Source organism: Phycodurus eques, chromosome 8, assembly GCF_024500275.1.
Source record: "Phycodurus eques isolate BA_2022a chromosome 8, UOR_Pequ_1.1, whole genome shotgun sequence".
In the NCBI taxonomy this organism is placed as follows: Eukaryota; Metazoa; Chordata; class Actinopteri; order Syngnathiformes; family Syngnathidae; genus Phycodurus; species Phycodurus eques.
Genome location: NC_084532.1, coordinates 18,739,353 through 18,756,262, shown reverse-complemented (window position 1 = coordinate 18,756,262; position 16,910 = coordinate 18,739,353). Strand labels below are relative to the sequence as shown.

Below are 16,910 nucleotides of genomic sequence, written 5' to 3'. Positions count from 1 at the left end.
CTGTCCCTAATCTGAAGCAAGCATGCTGATTGCAGGGCATGTCATCTGCAAGTAGTTGGCTTTTCTCAGGACAAAAATTATTTGGTCAACAGACACTGTTGCTATGCCACCCTTGTGCTCGTCTGTAATATTGGCCAGGGTTTATTCACAGATTCATTTCTACGCCCTAATGCACTTTTATGTTCTAATTCTCAGAGAGGCACACAGTGGGAAGGAAAGTCCCAGGAAGTAGAGATTTTTGATAAAAATTTCAACAAGATTACTTCAAAACCAATGAAAGCAACCCGAATGGAGAGACAAAGAAATTCAATTATTTATAAACAACAGGCTATTGTAGCCCAGTAGTGAATCTCTGAAAAAAACACATTTGGCTACTACAATCTGTTTCATCCACAGATTGATGTATATTGTCAAGTATAATCTCTTTATCTTACATCCTGTGGTACTTAATCGATGAAGGCAAATGATTGCAGTAAGACCTTGAAGTCAATGATTCAATCGTCTCAAGCCCTCACATTGAACAGTCTGCATCAAAGTCATGTAGGAAGGTCGTAGTGATTGCGAGCCATATATAGTCACTGGCGAGATAAGAATAAGGTCGGGGGCCCTGAGCAGCTAGTAGCGCAATCGATCAGTGCCACAAGCCCTGCAATAGTACAGAGCAGAACACCCTGCAGACTCGGGGACAAGTGGGAGGAATACGCTTTGTACCTTAATGCTACTGGGCTGTAAAGTGCTTCCACTTTCCATTTAGCTTGCTCCCTCCCTCCCTTTGCCCAAGAAAGCAGCCTTCGCAGACAGCTGCAGCAAGGCGGAAATCTCAATTTAAGCATGCCCAATAATGCCTATAGTTGTTCCATGAAGAGAGGTGGCATAAGAAATTAACCTCTTTATCTCATTTACTGTTTATTTAAAAATGGGCGCTTTCTTTCCCTCTTTTTCCTTTCCTTTGAGCGGAAAGGCAATTAAGTAAAGTCGACTGAGGATTCAAATCTTCTTGCATCGCAAGAAAAAGGAGAAGCTTATGAGGCGAATGAGAAGAGATTTAGTAGCCTGGTGTGTGATCTTTCATGAATTTATAGCACCGCTTTAATTCAACAACTTTCTGCAATTTAGATCTTGAAGGAGCCACTCATGGGCGCCAAGAGAAAACCTTCATCTGCATCTCCTTGGGCGGATGTGTAGAAATTCCTGATAGGAGGTCTTTCACAGTGACGCGAGCAGAAGATTTAGAGGCTCTGCCTGTACACGTGCAAAAATAAACTTCACATCCCAGCTCTTAAGGATGACATATTCCAGTTGAAAATAACGAGTTCAAGCGCAAAAGCCGTCCTACTAGCAGACTACCTATCACAGCATCGTTCTAACCCGGCTAAACCAAACGCATTTCTATGTTTATTTCAGAAACCAACAATTGCCATATGCTTTTGACTGCAGCTAGCGGCGTCTCCATTAAAGCTGATAATGAGCCCATGCGTATTTACATCTTTGAGCGCTCGTCTCTCGTTACATACGTCCTCAAACATGTCTGCCCATGATGTTTTTATTAACTCGCTGCTGGTATAGCTTCAATTCTGCTTGGAAATTAGCGTAAAATATGATAACTTGAGTGAAAATTATTTTCTTGCATTTTACTCTTTTGCGATTGAATGACATTAAAAACCTCTTTGAAAGACTTTTTCAATATTATATTTTTTCCAAATTAGCTTATTAATTTATTGATTTATATTAGCTGAGAATACCCAAAATGCAAATTATTGCCTTGAACCTACAAACCAGAATTTCTTATTTATTTTTTTTAAATAAATGAGCAATCAAAGTAAATACCAATAATTAACCCATTGAGGACTGGATTCCAAATCATTCTGAAAAAAAATCTAAGTGTCAAATGCAGTGTGCATTGTCTCCACGTGCCTGTATGCACTCCCTACGTTGTCTGGGCATGCTCATGATGCGACGGCGGATGGTGTCCTGGGGGATCTCCTTCTCGAGAGCAGCGATCTCTCAGTGAATACAAATATGTTTAATGGAATGGAAGAATCACTTTCTGAATCTGTAATCTGTATGCACTGCCTACTATGTCTGGGCAGGCTCCTGATGAGACGAGGGCTGGTCTCTCGGGGACTTCACAAATGCTCTTCTGGATGACTGGATAAAAATTCCCGCAGACATACTCCAACATCTTGTAGAAATTCTGGAAACTGTTGTAACTTCCCATTTGTGTGTGTAGTGCCCCAATACTTGTCAACAAAGTGTAGGTATTCTACTATTCCTTTTCACATGCATCAAAATCTCTATCTTTCCCTTTCCCACTTGTCCTCTCAGGTTTTCGCCAATCACCATCGACAGCATGACCAGCTTGGTGGGCATGAACATCCCCGGGCACACCGGCACCGGTTGGTGCATCTTCGTCTACAACCTGTCCCCCGATTCGGACGAGAGCGTGCTGTGGCAGCTCTTCGGGCCGTTCGGTGCCGTCAACAACGTCAAGGTGATCCGTGACTTCAACACCAACAAGTGCAAAGGTTTCGGCTTTGTCACCATGACAAATTACGACGAGGCGGCCATGGCCATCGCCAGTCTCAACGGTTACAGGTTGGGCGACCGCGTCCTGCAAGTCTCCTTCAAGACAAACAAGGCCCACAAGTCCTGAACTCGAACAAGGTAGAAGCAGTTTCCCCGCAGCAGCATCTGCAGCTCTGTCCGCTCCAAAATGACCCCCCCAGGCCCCAACCATCCTCCACCTCCACCCCCACCTTTAGCCCCTCCAGTCACCACTATGACCATCACCATCCTGCAGTCATCCAGCACAGAAAACTGGAACATAAAGCAACCATCCAACCCAATTGAACTAGAAATGGCTTATATCATAACTTTGGACCTATAAGCCAACGTTGCCTAAGTATTACAAAAATGAAAATGAAGAAAATGTTCATGCGTTTTGGGAAGTTCCTGATAAAACGCAGGCTTCTCATTGTTGTATATTCTTTCTGTTTGTCCTGGTTGCTAAATTGAGTTTTCTCTTCTGTGTAAACAGTAGCAATTCCCCCCACCACCTTTAGAGAAGAGAATATCCTTTTTAGACCACTGTCTCGATTCAGGATTAGCTTTTCTTTTGTATATCCGGATCCACTGTCGTTAGTATCCTGTACCTCCCAGTCACTATAGGGAGGGGGGCTCTTTTTTTAGCAATTGATGAACCATTCATTCATTTATAGTCGTATTAAAAGGTCCACTTATTGATTCTCGATGGGATTTCCCACTCCCACCGATTCTGATGTAATAGAACAAAAAAAATGACTTTCTAACATTGTTTTTGTTTTATATCGCAAACAAAACAATGTCTTTGCTCACAGGGAGATGGGGTTCGGGGGTGGGGGATGGGTTAGCTTTCCTGATGACACATTAAGTAATTTAAGAAAAAAAAAAAAATAACTACTGTTGCCAAAGAGAAGATCTCTTTGCTTGAAAAAAAAATGCATTTAGAAAAAAAGATAAAAATAAATAGAAAGAAGAATCTATTTTTATAAATGATAATTAAAATAATAATTATTGAGAAATTTTTACAAGAATCTGGATTTGAAAAAAGAGAAAAATATTTTGACTGGCTAACTGGGAGGGGAGGGGGGGCACCACCTTGTCTTGTCGTTCTGCCATGGTACTTTCTAGGCTCAGCGCTCGTTGTTTTCCAAGGAAGCCATGTTGGCGACGGGGATTTTCTAGATGGAAGGTTTTGTGAAAAAGGAAACCAAGGTGGGTGATTTTGGTAATTTTTCACATATGTACTAGTGCATAATTATTCAATACCCACAAGGGGAAGGGAGAGGGGAACCATCCTTTATCGTCCAGAGCCCAAAGCAAGGAGACCCTTTGTTTGCTTCTTTTCCTGTTGTCGTCAACAGTCCATATGGGGTATCAGTAACTACATATATGCACATCTATCCATTTAGAAAGCATACTATACATGATATTGTTTCTCTTTGCTCTGCATTTGTATGCAAACTTCCTTTTAGCAATCAACAGTAGGTGCTATATTACATTATTCATCTTAAATATCCGAGTTGGTTGTTCTATGTGTTGTTTCAAAAAATACTATGTTGATGTTGGCATTGAATTGAGCTTATTTGTTTATTGTTGGCCCAAATAGTCTGGTGAGACTATTTTGTTGCAGAAAAACCAGATCAACACATTTGGGTAGTGTAAAAATAAAAAAAATTTAAAAAAAAGATAATGTGTATATATATATATATATATATATATATATATATATATATGACAAAGAAAAAAAAACACTGAACAAATTTTATTTATTTATTTTGCATTGTTTGTTTGGCTTGCTGACTTTTGCGTTACCTGCTGAGCGTGAAGCATTTGTCCAAACTTAACAATGATTAGCTATAGTTCCTTTAGTCTAGATATTTGTTTCCTGAAAAGGCGATCTATGACTACTGTCTTTCTTTGCTCTGTACAAATAGATGATCTATCTATATATATCTATATATACATAGTCTACATTTGTTTTACACTATCTACTGTACTATCTGAGTTGTCGCTGTTCTTTAGTTGGAGGTTGTCTTTTTCATATGGCAATTTATTATGAAGTGGTGGTTCAGTTACTTAGAAAAACTTGTGAGGAAACTGTTCAATTGTCGTCATGTTGCTTGTGGAGAAAAAAAAGGTTTGGATTAACTTTACGTTACCTACTGCGGCAAAAGAAACCGAACAAAAAGCTTTGACTATAAGTGTATATGGATTTACTTATCTATTATTTTTCAACTATTTATTTTTCTATTTATTTCTATTTATTATGTATTTATGAACCACTTAATTTATCTGTGTATTTATGTATTTATTTGTTTCATTGTCTGTATTTGCGTGATTCTGGTACAGGGAGGGGGGGCGTTTCTGAGCAAAAGGAACAAAGCGACTAGTGGAGAAGCTCTTCCAGTAGTCCAATGCACTGAGAGAACTTTTAGTACGTTTGTGCTTTGTACAAATATATCAAAATGACCATATAAAAAAATCTAAAAGTCAGGAAAACTAGAAAAAAAAAAAAAAAAAAAAAAGTGTCTGGAGGGTTGGGGAACGCTCTTCCCTTATTACTAGAAACAGTTACTCGCTATGCATAACCTAGTTATTAATCGTTCAATTTGCTATTGCTTTTTTCTTGTCTTGTTCCAAATGAAATCTTTAGATCTTTTCCAATGAAGTTTAGTCTTAATAGAATGTTATAAACAGTCGTTCTGGTTCAATATAACCTGTGATAAGTTTGTGTAGTTCTCTAAAGCCACTCCGTCCACACCCTCCCTCCACTTACTACCGCTTTGTGATGAAACTTTTATGCAAAACTGTATGTCTGAAAGCATCCGTCTATGTATTTATTGTAACATTCAGCTCACGGAGGCTCGAGCGTGCTGATGTTTTAACGCCTGCTCTTGTTTGAGGGTCGACTCAATTAGTTTCCAAAACTTCTTTTCAAGTTCAAATCGCATACTGACAAATGTTTAAAAAAATAGAAAAACTAATATACTGAAGAAGTACTCTGGAGGGATGAAAAGGGATTCTACCAATTCTATATTTTATATACTCTAATATGATATATATTATATATTTCGAAAGGTAAAAAGTAGGGTTCCAGATGTACAGATATACATAATTGGCTTCTTTTGTTACAAAACATGAAGGAGGTGCGTGCGTGTGTGTGTGTGTGTGTGTTGGAAAGCGAGCGAAACACACGCACGCGCCTCAGTCATGTGACATCATCACCATATGCGCCGTCATACACACAAGCAGACCCCTTCATGCCCCTCGACGCCGTTACGGTCTTGTGGGGGGCTTGAATTTATGCAACGACCCCAGCAGAATGTTGTTCTGATGTGTCAACCAATTTACACTGTATGACCTCCTGCGACGTGTGCCTGTGTTCTGCCTGTGTGTGTATGAGTGTGTTCATGTGTGTGTGTTACGTGCTTGGGTGTGTTTCTATACTCCAACCGCTAACAACATTATGACTTTGCACAATCTAATGAGATCCAATACAAGAGCTGTATGACCTATTTTTCCCTTCCAAAATAACAATGGTCGCCTTTGATTGACATTGTTAGAGAGGTATACGTCTAAGAATATGTATGTTATTGTGGTCATTTGCAATATTTGGGTTACCTCGATTACAGCGTTACCCCGCATGTTTGTGATTTGCCACAAATTCACCTATAATTCACCTATATATTTATAGGTGATCACCGATATATCACCTATAAATTCACCTATATTGACCTCCTTTGGCATCTCGGAGCCAGGGAACTATGTTGAAGTGAGGGGAGGAGCTTCATTTAGACAGACCATCGCCCTGTCTAATAGGAAGTTAGTGCTTTGCTACCATCCTGTAGCATCTTGGGCCCAATGAACTATGTTGACGTGAGAAGAGGAGCTCCATTTAGACAGGCCATCACCCCGTCTAATTAAAAAAGTAGTGCTTTGCCACTATCTTGTGACATTTATCGGTAATTATAAACCTTTTGGGAGGGGAGTGTTGTTTACTCGCGGATATTTGCTGTTCGCTGCAATGCTCCATCCCTATCGTCCCCAGAAACACTGTACTTAGACGAGTTCAATTATTAGGAACAGCTCATTACGTTTCTGTTATAGCTCAGAGGTTAGTGGGAAGCATAGTGGGGGTGGGACAGTGGTTAGTACATGTACCTCACAGTTATGCAATTCAGGGTTCAAATATCGGTCTTCTTGTGTGGCGTTTGCATGTTCTCACTGTGTTTGTGTGGGGGGTTTTCCGGCCTCCTCCCACTTTCTAGAAACATGCACGCTAGGTTCATTGAAGATCCTTTTCGAAATTGTCCCTCGGTGCGAATGTTCTTTTTTTTGTCTGCATGTTTCTGGCAATTGTCAGGCAACCAGTCCAAGGGTGTACCCCACCTCTTGCTCAAAGTCAGCTGGGATAGGCTCGAGCTTAACCGAGGCCCTAAGGAGGAAAAGCGGTAAAGAAAATGGATGGGGTACCACCTGAACATCGTAACGGAAGAATATGTGCTGCGATGCACTTCTTCTACTGGATATCATTCTATTGTGGAAGTGGCCATAATTTTTCGGCTGTTAAGTGTATGTGTCTGCATGTATGTGTGTGTTTATGAGTGTGTGTGCGTGTGTGCGTGCGTGCGTGCGTGCGTGTGTGTGAGTGCAAGTCACGGAGCTGCGTCACCTCGCTCCGTGTCCCACCCTAGTGGCTCCCACCACCATCCCTGTAGCGCCTTAGAGTCAGTGAGTGGCAGGCTGCCGGTTGGAACAAGGCAGCCAGTAGTGGAGGAGGGAAGGTGAACAGAGGAACTCGGCTCTTATTCTTATTCTTGTCAGTTTTCTTTTTATTTCCCTCCTGAGACGTGTTTGTTTACTATCTGATTAAAAAAAATCTATAAAACAAAAACCTTAAAGACAAAAAAGACGAAAAAATGTTGGCGGAGCCCCATGGATTGCGGCTCTCTCTTTCTCTCTATTCTGTCCTGCTTATGTTATTACTTAACAATTATTAACAATGATGATGATTATTATTATGGTTATTATTGCTATTATTCTTAGTATTCTTATTCTTATTATTAATCCAATTACTGCGATGAATGACTTCCTGTTATCCTTGCTAGTTTAGGTCATTTCTGAAACTGGAAACAAAATAGAAAATCTTGCTGTAAATGTTTGTTTTTTCTTTTTCATAAAACTGTTGTGTTTGAATTATTTGTACTTTTGAATGTTGGGACAATAAAATGAGGTGTCAAGAGCTCAGAGGTCTCGTTGTGAAGTGGTATGCACATGCACATCGGATGCCACATTTGGTACACCTGCAAAATCATGCAAAATGTGACTTTACAAAGGTGATACGGGGTTCTCTGTTTATCACAGTCCCACCACAGGATGTTTTGAGGTTACGAACTAGTTTGCGCAGAATACTCGGTCACACGGCACGAAAAGGCAAGCACTTTTTAGCATTCTTAACTGGCAAGTATAAAAAGAAGTTAACCACTATTAGGAAATTACTTTGACCGAAAAATAATAAACTGTACAATATTTTGAATTTAATTTCAATGGCCCAGATATAGAGAGAGATTAAACAGCTCTCAGACGTTCTGACTTATCATCGCTTTAGCCACATTGTACTGAGCAGCCTGGACAGACACGTTACGCTTTCCGATGTCACGATACATTCCAATTGTATCGTGACATTGGGCAGCTCACTTGAGACCCAAATGAGGACAAGTGTAAGGGTAAGGTCCAAACCAGGGTTAGTATCAGTGAAGGTAGCGCGAGATGCCTTGCGTGTGCATTTCTACCTCTCGACATGAAGATGTAATTTTTTTTAATTACAGTTAGTGATTTTATTGTATTTTTTGTTACCAATATCCCTGCTTCATAACGAAAAGAGAGGAAGAGGAATATCATGCCAGGAGGTTGAAAATCAGTATTCACAGAAGAACAGGCAAGGCAGTAAAGTTCCGTAATGAAACCTATCAAACCTAAATTACAAAAGAGAGTATTACTGAGCTTGTGGAGGAAATGATGGCTGTTAGAAAATTATATGTCCAGACAGACTTGTCTTCCCGCTCGCTTTGTTTGAAACTTAATGACCTGACACTCTCATCAAGGTCAACGCCAAAGCAGAGTCAACGCGAATCCACTTCCTTCAGGCGTAGAAACCTTCAGTAGCTCAACACTTTGAAGACTCATTTGATCTGTACTGGTGCAATGGTGCCCACCAAGTTTTACAATTTCTTTGACCACGACTGTAGTGTAAAATATGCCGAAGCATAAGTACACCTCACTTGACCAGAACAGGGTCCAGAGCACAAGTGTAAAACTTCAAGATCGCCAGATCCGGCTCACAATTGTTCAAGTCAATTTTAACTTACTGACTCACAATATCAACACAGAAAATACCAGTGTGCTTGTTAAAACATTTATATGACGATGAAACCGTAACTACAGTATGGGCCACGATGAAAATGAGTCTGACACCACTGGTCCAGAGGATTCCAAGTACCTTTGTTTGAGTGTTTCAGTGTCATAATAGTCAGAGATGATCGCTGGGAGTCATGTGGATGACGAAGCAGAAGTTTTGCTTCTGTTAAGTCGTGTTATCACTTTTATTTTGGTAGGTTTCTACTTCCTGCTTTGTTTTGAGCCAATGAAGATGTAGACCGCAACGTTAGCTTCTCACGCTACCTGCTAACTCTACAGCCCCTGACTGGTTGGATGTCATATATGCTTGTTACTTGAACCAAAGGTGAGTGTTTTAAGTTTGAACTTTTTACATTAATTAGTGGAGACACGTGTGTGACGCAGCACACAAAATGTATTACATCCGTCATTAAAATTAAGAATGCGTTTCAAGTGTGTTTTATGGAACTTCTCACACTTGTATGAGATTGTATGATAATGGTTGACTACAGTAAATAATGGTTTCACAATGGCAACAGTTTGGCTCGGAAACAAATTAAAGTTGCAGTGTGTAAAAATGGTTTATTTGAAATTTTAAAAAGTTTCAGAGCCTTTTTTTCCAAATCCGACCCAGGCCTCTTTCGTACGTGGCTATAAATCGGATCCGTAGGCGGCTGCTGTCTGGAAGCTCAGGTCACACTCATCGGACCTCTGCGTCATCAAAAGCCGACAAGGTCACAATTGTTCGACAAAACAGACAGGTGTGAAAAGCAATGGCGGACGATATATACTTCTGTAAACACACTGTGCCTCGTGTTTCCGTGACGTTTTGTTTTGTGGGCGTGCGTGGAACTTCATGGACGCATTGTGTTCACATTAGAAGTCAAATTTGTCGAACTTTCAATCAAGATCTTGAAAAAAAACACGAAAGACGAAGTAAAAAGTTCCAAATTGGCCATCATGCCCTGCAGTGTAAATGCAGCCTCGGTGTGAATGCGAGTGCGAATGGTTGTTTGTCTCCATGTGTCTTGCGATGGGCTGGCGACTAGTCCAAGGTGTATATCGGTTTTACGCTCTAGCTCACCTGTGACCCAAACAACAACAAGCGCTGAAGACCATGGATCGATGTTACAAAATGTCTATAATAAATGAAGGCTTTACGGCATCAACCTATTCTGGAATTAGCAATTCACAACGCAGCATGCAAATGAGGAAGCTAAAATAAAACTGCTGCTCGCCTTGTTCCCTCACCTGCTGCAACCATATGATACTGACTCTCAGCTTCTATATAAACCACTTTTCATCTGCTTTGGTGAGAGCGGATCACACCCGCTCCATGGTGTGAATGTCAGCATCCTGCCGCGCCGCGATGCAGAAGGCAGCTCAGCCAAATCACAAGCGAGAGGCGGCACAGTCGGAAGCATATTATATCATAAGGAGCTACTTGTCTTTGGCAAATCTTCACTAGTCAAATCTGCAGCAGGGGAGGCATTGTTGCCCTCCAGCTCCCCTTGGTACACGCTGACGTTAACGGCATACCTCCTCTCACCCCTTTTGTCTGCTTGACTGAATCTAAAGACTCATAACTTCAATGTGTGCTATTTATTCAAAGGTGCATGTGAGAGCTAGGCCTTCTTCTCTTCAGGCACACACACATGCAGTGATCACACAGATTGTTTTATTCGACTTTGAGACCCAATTTTAAGGCATTTCCTTTGATTCATGACAAGCTGGTCTTTATAGCTTCACTTTCTTTAGATAGCGTATGTACTCTGTCAAACATTGTTCAGTTTACGCGAGCTTTTTTTTAATTATTATTGGTTGCCTGCTTTCTTGATTGACTGATTGATTGATTTGAACATTTAAAAAAAAAAATAATATATATATATATATATATATATATATATATATATATATATATATATATATATATAAGCGGCAATAAATTACATCCTTTGGCAAAAGTTTACACTTTATACAAGTTTAATTCGTTCCACTAATATTTCCAAAAAAATTTCAAATCCTTTCTCCATTGAAATCAATGGAAATGCCATTAATACGTTCCAGCCTTCCCCCAAAAAGCAAAAATGTTTGTAATGTGTTTTTAATTAGCAGAATAGCAGTCTATAATATTGTAATATTGCCACATAGACGCTATTTGTCTGCCCGTCGATTGCATTTCCCAATTACGTGTTAGCATTAAGCTAGTGAGGCAAAGGTATGTGGTTGTTTTAAATACATAACGTGTAATTTGACAGAGAAAGAATCCTCTTTTTAAACCCTCTTTTTAAAGAAGATGTTTTAACTATGCCAAAGTTGAGTTAACGAAGGCTCGTATTTAGAAAAACTTGTAAGTCGGGTTACTTGTATTTCAAGGCACTAGTGTACTTATCACCTACAGTATAGTTTTTTTGTTTTTTGTTTTTTGGGGTGAAAACACGCTGTGACAAGAGAAGCCCCCAGAGATGACAAGAACATGGACAGATGACGTGTCCTTGTGAAAAGCTATTGAATCCCAAGTATCTCCAGGCAGCAGGAGTGCTGTTCTGCAACAGCGATTTGCTTTATTCTGCAGTAGGCGTTCCCTCAGGAACAGACGGAAATTCATCAGCAGGTGTTGTCATGTAAATACAACAGTGGCAAAGAATGAATCATTATTATTGCCTGTGTGCAAAATCCCATCACTTTGGCAAGTTGGAATCAGTTAAGAATAGGTTTAGCATGTTGTTGACCTTGGATCATCTTGTTCTTGGCTGACGTGAACACAACGCTTTGGTCTTTTACAATTACAGGGTCACCGTGTGTGGGAGTCCAGGCTGTTGCATCAAACCCAAACCAGACAGTCCCGGGTGCTCCCGTGAGAGCGTATACATTATTTACACGCCATCTGCTGTTCCTGCTCGCTCGCATGTTTTCTGCTGCATGATGCACAAAATAGCTCCGCTCATCTCAGTTGCAACTTTTTGCACATGCAAATGAGAACACTGTGCCTCTCAAGAGCACATGCTGTGTACACTGCCAAGTAGCGCAACTGCACCCAAACCAATATCACGGTTCATTGTTCACGCCCTCGCTGTATCGCAGATTTTTAAGCGATCGTCTCTTTATGGGATTTTATGGTATACAGGCATGTCTGAAATTAGAGTTGCGTGACTTCAGTGTAGTACTGCGTTGTGTCACAAAATGACAGGCAGCACTGAGGTATACTGGAAGAGATTCAGTGTATGACAGGACAGTGGTTCCCCGCTATTGTCATTTTAAGGGCAGCGAGTGTACTTTATATCCCTGCGAGTATTGTTGCATAATATTGTAAAATTGGATATGTTGCTGCTCTGTGTGTGTTAAAGTAGCAGTTATTTGAAGGTTTCTTATGACCCTAACTTCTACGCTCATTTCCATTTGCCTGCCTGTGGCGTTTTGCACTACTTATTAGCAGACTTTCATCAGAAGAAATTATTTGGCTTGTTTGAACATTTTGGTGTTTAAATATCCAATGTTACATTCTGTTTGGTTTTATGTGTCACGTTACATTCAACTTCAACTTACAGCTTGAAGCAAGCATGCTTTGACTAATATTTGGGGAAATCTGCCAGCGAGGGTGTCTTCTTCATGTTGTTTCCTCAGTGATGTTGTATGATAATCTCCCATTTCTTGAAAGTGTGAGAGTGAAAACTGGCGCTAAGGAATACTTTAAATTGTGTTCTAATAAGTTTGGTATGGGTAAAACTATAACATATATATAAATATCAACTTTCATATGGTCTCTTCTATGTAGTGAGCACTGGTAGTGTAGTGATACATGCTGCCTTTCTTTTCTTTTTCTTTTTTTTTTTGCCTCTGATTTCCAGCCAGTATCGCAATACCCACCCGCTGCCGGCCTCTAACCTGAATATCAAAAGGAGGTGGTTGCGTCAGCAGAGCCGATGTAAAACCTGTGCCAAACAAATGATATCAGGGGTGTCAAACTCATTCTTGCTACGGTCACTACATAATATTATATGAGCTAACTCCCTGCCACTTCCATCACATTGGGAGACATTGGTACAGAACCTTGAAATAATAGGACGAAATACTCCGTTCTCTTTCCAAACAATACAGGCTGTGTTGTTCAATTTGTAGTTTTCACATTTGATCCAGGCTAGTGTTATTGCTAATTCCCACCAAGGATGGCAGGAAATGCGCTGCGGCATGGGCAACAGACGACAGATTGTCGCCCCTAAGCAAGAACAGTGTGATTTGAGACTGTCGGAAATGTCGCACTGGAACGAGGAAACTTCCCAGGAGAGCGGTATGACAACTTCCTGAATGGGATCCACAGCTTGTTAGGCCCATTTGTGTCACCTGCTCACCAACACGAGCACAAAGGACCTCCTGAGTAGAATTTAATTCCTTTGAAATAATCTGGGAAAGTGGAAGGAATTCGGAATTTTGACCATGTCAGGGAATGACCTTCTGATCATTACCTTAAAATGTGGATTTGTAGGTGACATTTCTGGCAACCAGATTTACAGACTCATGTTTGTATTGGTTCAATTTCCTTCTGTAATCTGATGATGATGATGATTTTGAGTCTTCAATGGACATAATATTGTATTAAACACACAGTACCCAACGAAAAACCATACAAACACATGGAGAACATGCAAACTCCATACAGTAAAGCCAGACCCGAGACTGGAACCCGCAACCTCATAGGTTTAAGGCAGAGGTGCTTACCACTAGGCAACGGTGCTGTCTCATGAAATTTGAAATAATATTACATTATAACATGTACTATTGTATTTTCAAACATTTGTTTTTATTTTTTTTCAATGCCGATGCATAAAAAAATATCGCTCCATGTGAAACCAGTCCGCGGCACCTCAAACGTTGGGGACTGCTGGTATACTGTAGAGGACCAAATCGAATGTCTGGTACATTGATCCCAAAGTGGAAGCAAACCTCACTTCTTTGCAGTAGAAGATGGAAGCCTTTTGGAAGAAAAAAAAATGCACTCAGCACAACAAAGGCATAAAGTATATTTACTGCAAAACCCATTTGGCAACGTACTTAAGTAGAGCATAAATCTTCTTTATTGGGTGCTGTGTTAGTGCAAAGTCACCGTGTGGACCTCAAGGAGCCAAAGTGAGATGTAATCCAGGGCCTGCATCAATCCTGCTTGTGTTGTTTCCAAACCGAAATGTATTCTCTCTGCTTATGATGACATTTTCTCTCCGGTTCGCCGTCTCGGCTTGCATGTTTGCTTTTGGCGTGCGCCTCTGTGTCAAGCGCACTGGTGCTATTTGTCGCTTGGACGCCGATGGCTGTGATAATGGCGGCGGTGACAGTGAGAGGTGCTGTTGTTGGCTGGTGGAGGCAGCAGAGCCCCTCGACCCCCCCTCGTGTTTGCTCAGGGAGACGCACGGCAAACCCCCCACAGTCACAGCCTAACACTGGCACTGCTTAGTGGTTGCATGCTATTTCTCAAATTTGTGCCTGTTAGTGTTTGAATGTGCATTCTTTCATAAATATCAGCGCATGAAGTCTTTTTTCCTCCATTAGATTTATTGTTTTAGCAATGTAATGATGATCATCTGTAACATGAATGGCACTCAGTTCAGCACAAACCTCCGCCAAGTCTGAAAAGAATGACTACATTTTCTTCCAGTGTCATATTGAGCAGGATAATGCGGCCTGAGGGATTTAGTTCAACTTTTCATAGCTAACGGCATTTCTGCCTTGTTTGAACAAAGTACAGTGGTGCCTTGAGATACGAGAGACCCAGTTTACGAGTTTCTCGAGATACAAGCCGTCATTCTGCATTTTTTTTGCTTTGACTCGCAAGCTCAATCTTGAGATACAAGCTTCTGATGGTGGCAGTGAACTCACGTCACAATAGCAGAACTTTGGCAAATCGTGAACAATTCTTACAAAAAGAGGCTTTGAACTGTTCAATTCCACTCCAAGTTGAAATTTACTCTCTAACTAAATATAAAACTGAAAATAATACCTTGTGTATTTAAAACAACCACAGTTTAGCCTTTCAGTCTGCTAGCTTAATGCTAACACTAATTAGCATCTATGTTGTGGTGCTTTTACCCTTAATGTAATGGACTGAAAATAAACTGGGCATCAATAGCATGTACACTGACAATATAACAGTTCACATTCATTATTGAGGTACATCTCAATAAATTACAGTAATGTCAAAAGCTTAATTTAGTTAGGTAGTTTCATTCAAAAAGTGAAACTCGGAGATGCGCTTGTCACACTCAGAGTGAAATATTTCATGATTTATTTTTAACATGTATGTATAATTTTGAAGATTATCGTTTACAGCAAATGAAAACCCCAAATTTGCCATCTCCAGGAACTACAATATTACGTAACAATCAGGAAACCATGAAAATATTTTTTTAATATAGAAATTAGGCACGCATTTGCCCTCTGAAAAGTATTTTGTGTGTTTAATGAATCTATATAAAGTATGACTACTGAAATAAATGTGCTTTTCGACCATATTCTAATTCATGGAGCTATATCTGATTCGGATGCCTCCCGGACGCCTCCCTGGTGAGGTGTTCCAGGCACGTCCCACCGGGAGAAGAACCCGGGGACGACCCAGGACACGCTAGAGAGACTACGTCTCTCGGCTGTCCTGGGAACGCCTCGGGATCCCCCGGAAGAGCTGGATGAAGTGGCTGGGGAGAGGGAAGTCTGGGCTTCCCTACTAAAGCTACTGCCCCCGCGACCCGACCTCGGCTAAGATGAAGAAAATTCATGGATATATGTATCCTTTATTCTTTCCTTAGACTGACTAATATTAGTGCTGTACGGGTGAACTGAGAAAGACGTTAGGCGTTATTATGAATCCCGGCTCCAATATTATTGGCTGCTGCATCCAGGCAGGGTTTAGGGGTTCATGCCCAACCCTATACAAACCAAAGAAATTACCAAGCAATGGCTCTTAACCCGAAAAACTCTTAAATGGGGCCAGAGTTTTCCAAGGTAAGAGCTCGGTCGATATTTTTTTCTCTCCTAGTTTTCCTTCTTTTTGCATGCTGTTGCAGGCCAAAACGAGAGGTAGAAGCAAGCTTGAGATACGTCACCGTTAGATGGCGGCAGCGACCACTAAAACATCGGTGCAGCATCCTGCGACTCACCCGAAATTTGAGATACAATTAAATGGAGTTATGAGCTCAGTCGCGGAGTTAATTAAACTCGTAAGCCACAGTCACCACTGAAGTTGAATGCCTCTGCTAGTTGCAGCCAAGTAGTGCATTCATTTTGCCTGCTTCATCATTCATCCATTTTCTATGGCGGTGAGCTGGAGCCTAACCCAGTTGACGTTTGGTGGGAGGAAGGTACACGCTGAACTGGAATTGTCAGCCAATCACAGGGCACATACAGTATAGACAGACAAAAATGCACCATTAATTTCTTTGTCCGACGCACCACCCTACTACTAAATTCAAACCGTTACTTTTCCTTAGCCTTGCAAACTGCGTGTGCGCTACTATTTACTGTTTTACTATGTTCAAATGACTGCCGTGAAAGAGGTCATTAAAACAACAAATCTGGTCTTGGCCAAAAATGTTTGCCTAAAACAATATGTCAGTGCGTGTCTGGACGTTTTCCGTGTCTTCCGGAGTTTGCGCGTGTTGCTGTGTGCATGCAAGCATCGGTAAAGCCAAATACTGTGTGTGTGTGAGTGGGTGATTTCAGCTCGACGAGTCCGCCACCCAACCATCTGTCACCACGGGGCCACCGTGTTCTGAAGCCAATCATCTCCTTCCAACAGCTTCTAACGTCCTCGCTCCATTTTCCAACAACGGTCTGCCACGCCAAGCACACACACACACACACACACACACACACACACAAACACCATCGCAACGTCTGCCACATGCTGCTATCAGCAGACGCACTGACTCACACTCGCAAACTTCACTATGGCACAAAGACCGCCCCTTGGACGTGGCTGTTGTGGAAAA

The 16,910-nt window shown here is 41.1% G+C and overlaps 1 protein-coding gene across 6 annotated transcripts in view; it reads left to right on the top strand.

The window, feature by feature from the left end:
- elavl4 (ELAV like neuron-specific RNA binding protein 4) overlaps window positions 1-3,347 on the top strand; it is a 114,634-nt gene extending 111,287 nt beyond the window's left edge. For all 6 annotated transcript variants that reach the window (XM_061683217.1, XM_061683216.1, XM_061683215.1 and 3 more), the window contains one exon: window positions 2,326-3,347. In XM_061683217.1, coding sequence (XP_061539201.1) covers window positions 2,326-2,653 — 328 coding nt within the window. In that variant the 3' untranslated portion in view covers window positions 2,654-3,347. The remainder of the gene's footprint in view (window positions 1-2,325) is intronic.
- The last annotated feature ends 13,563 nt before the right edge of the window (window positions 3,348-16,910 follow it).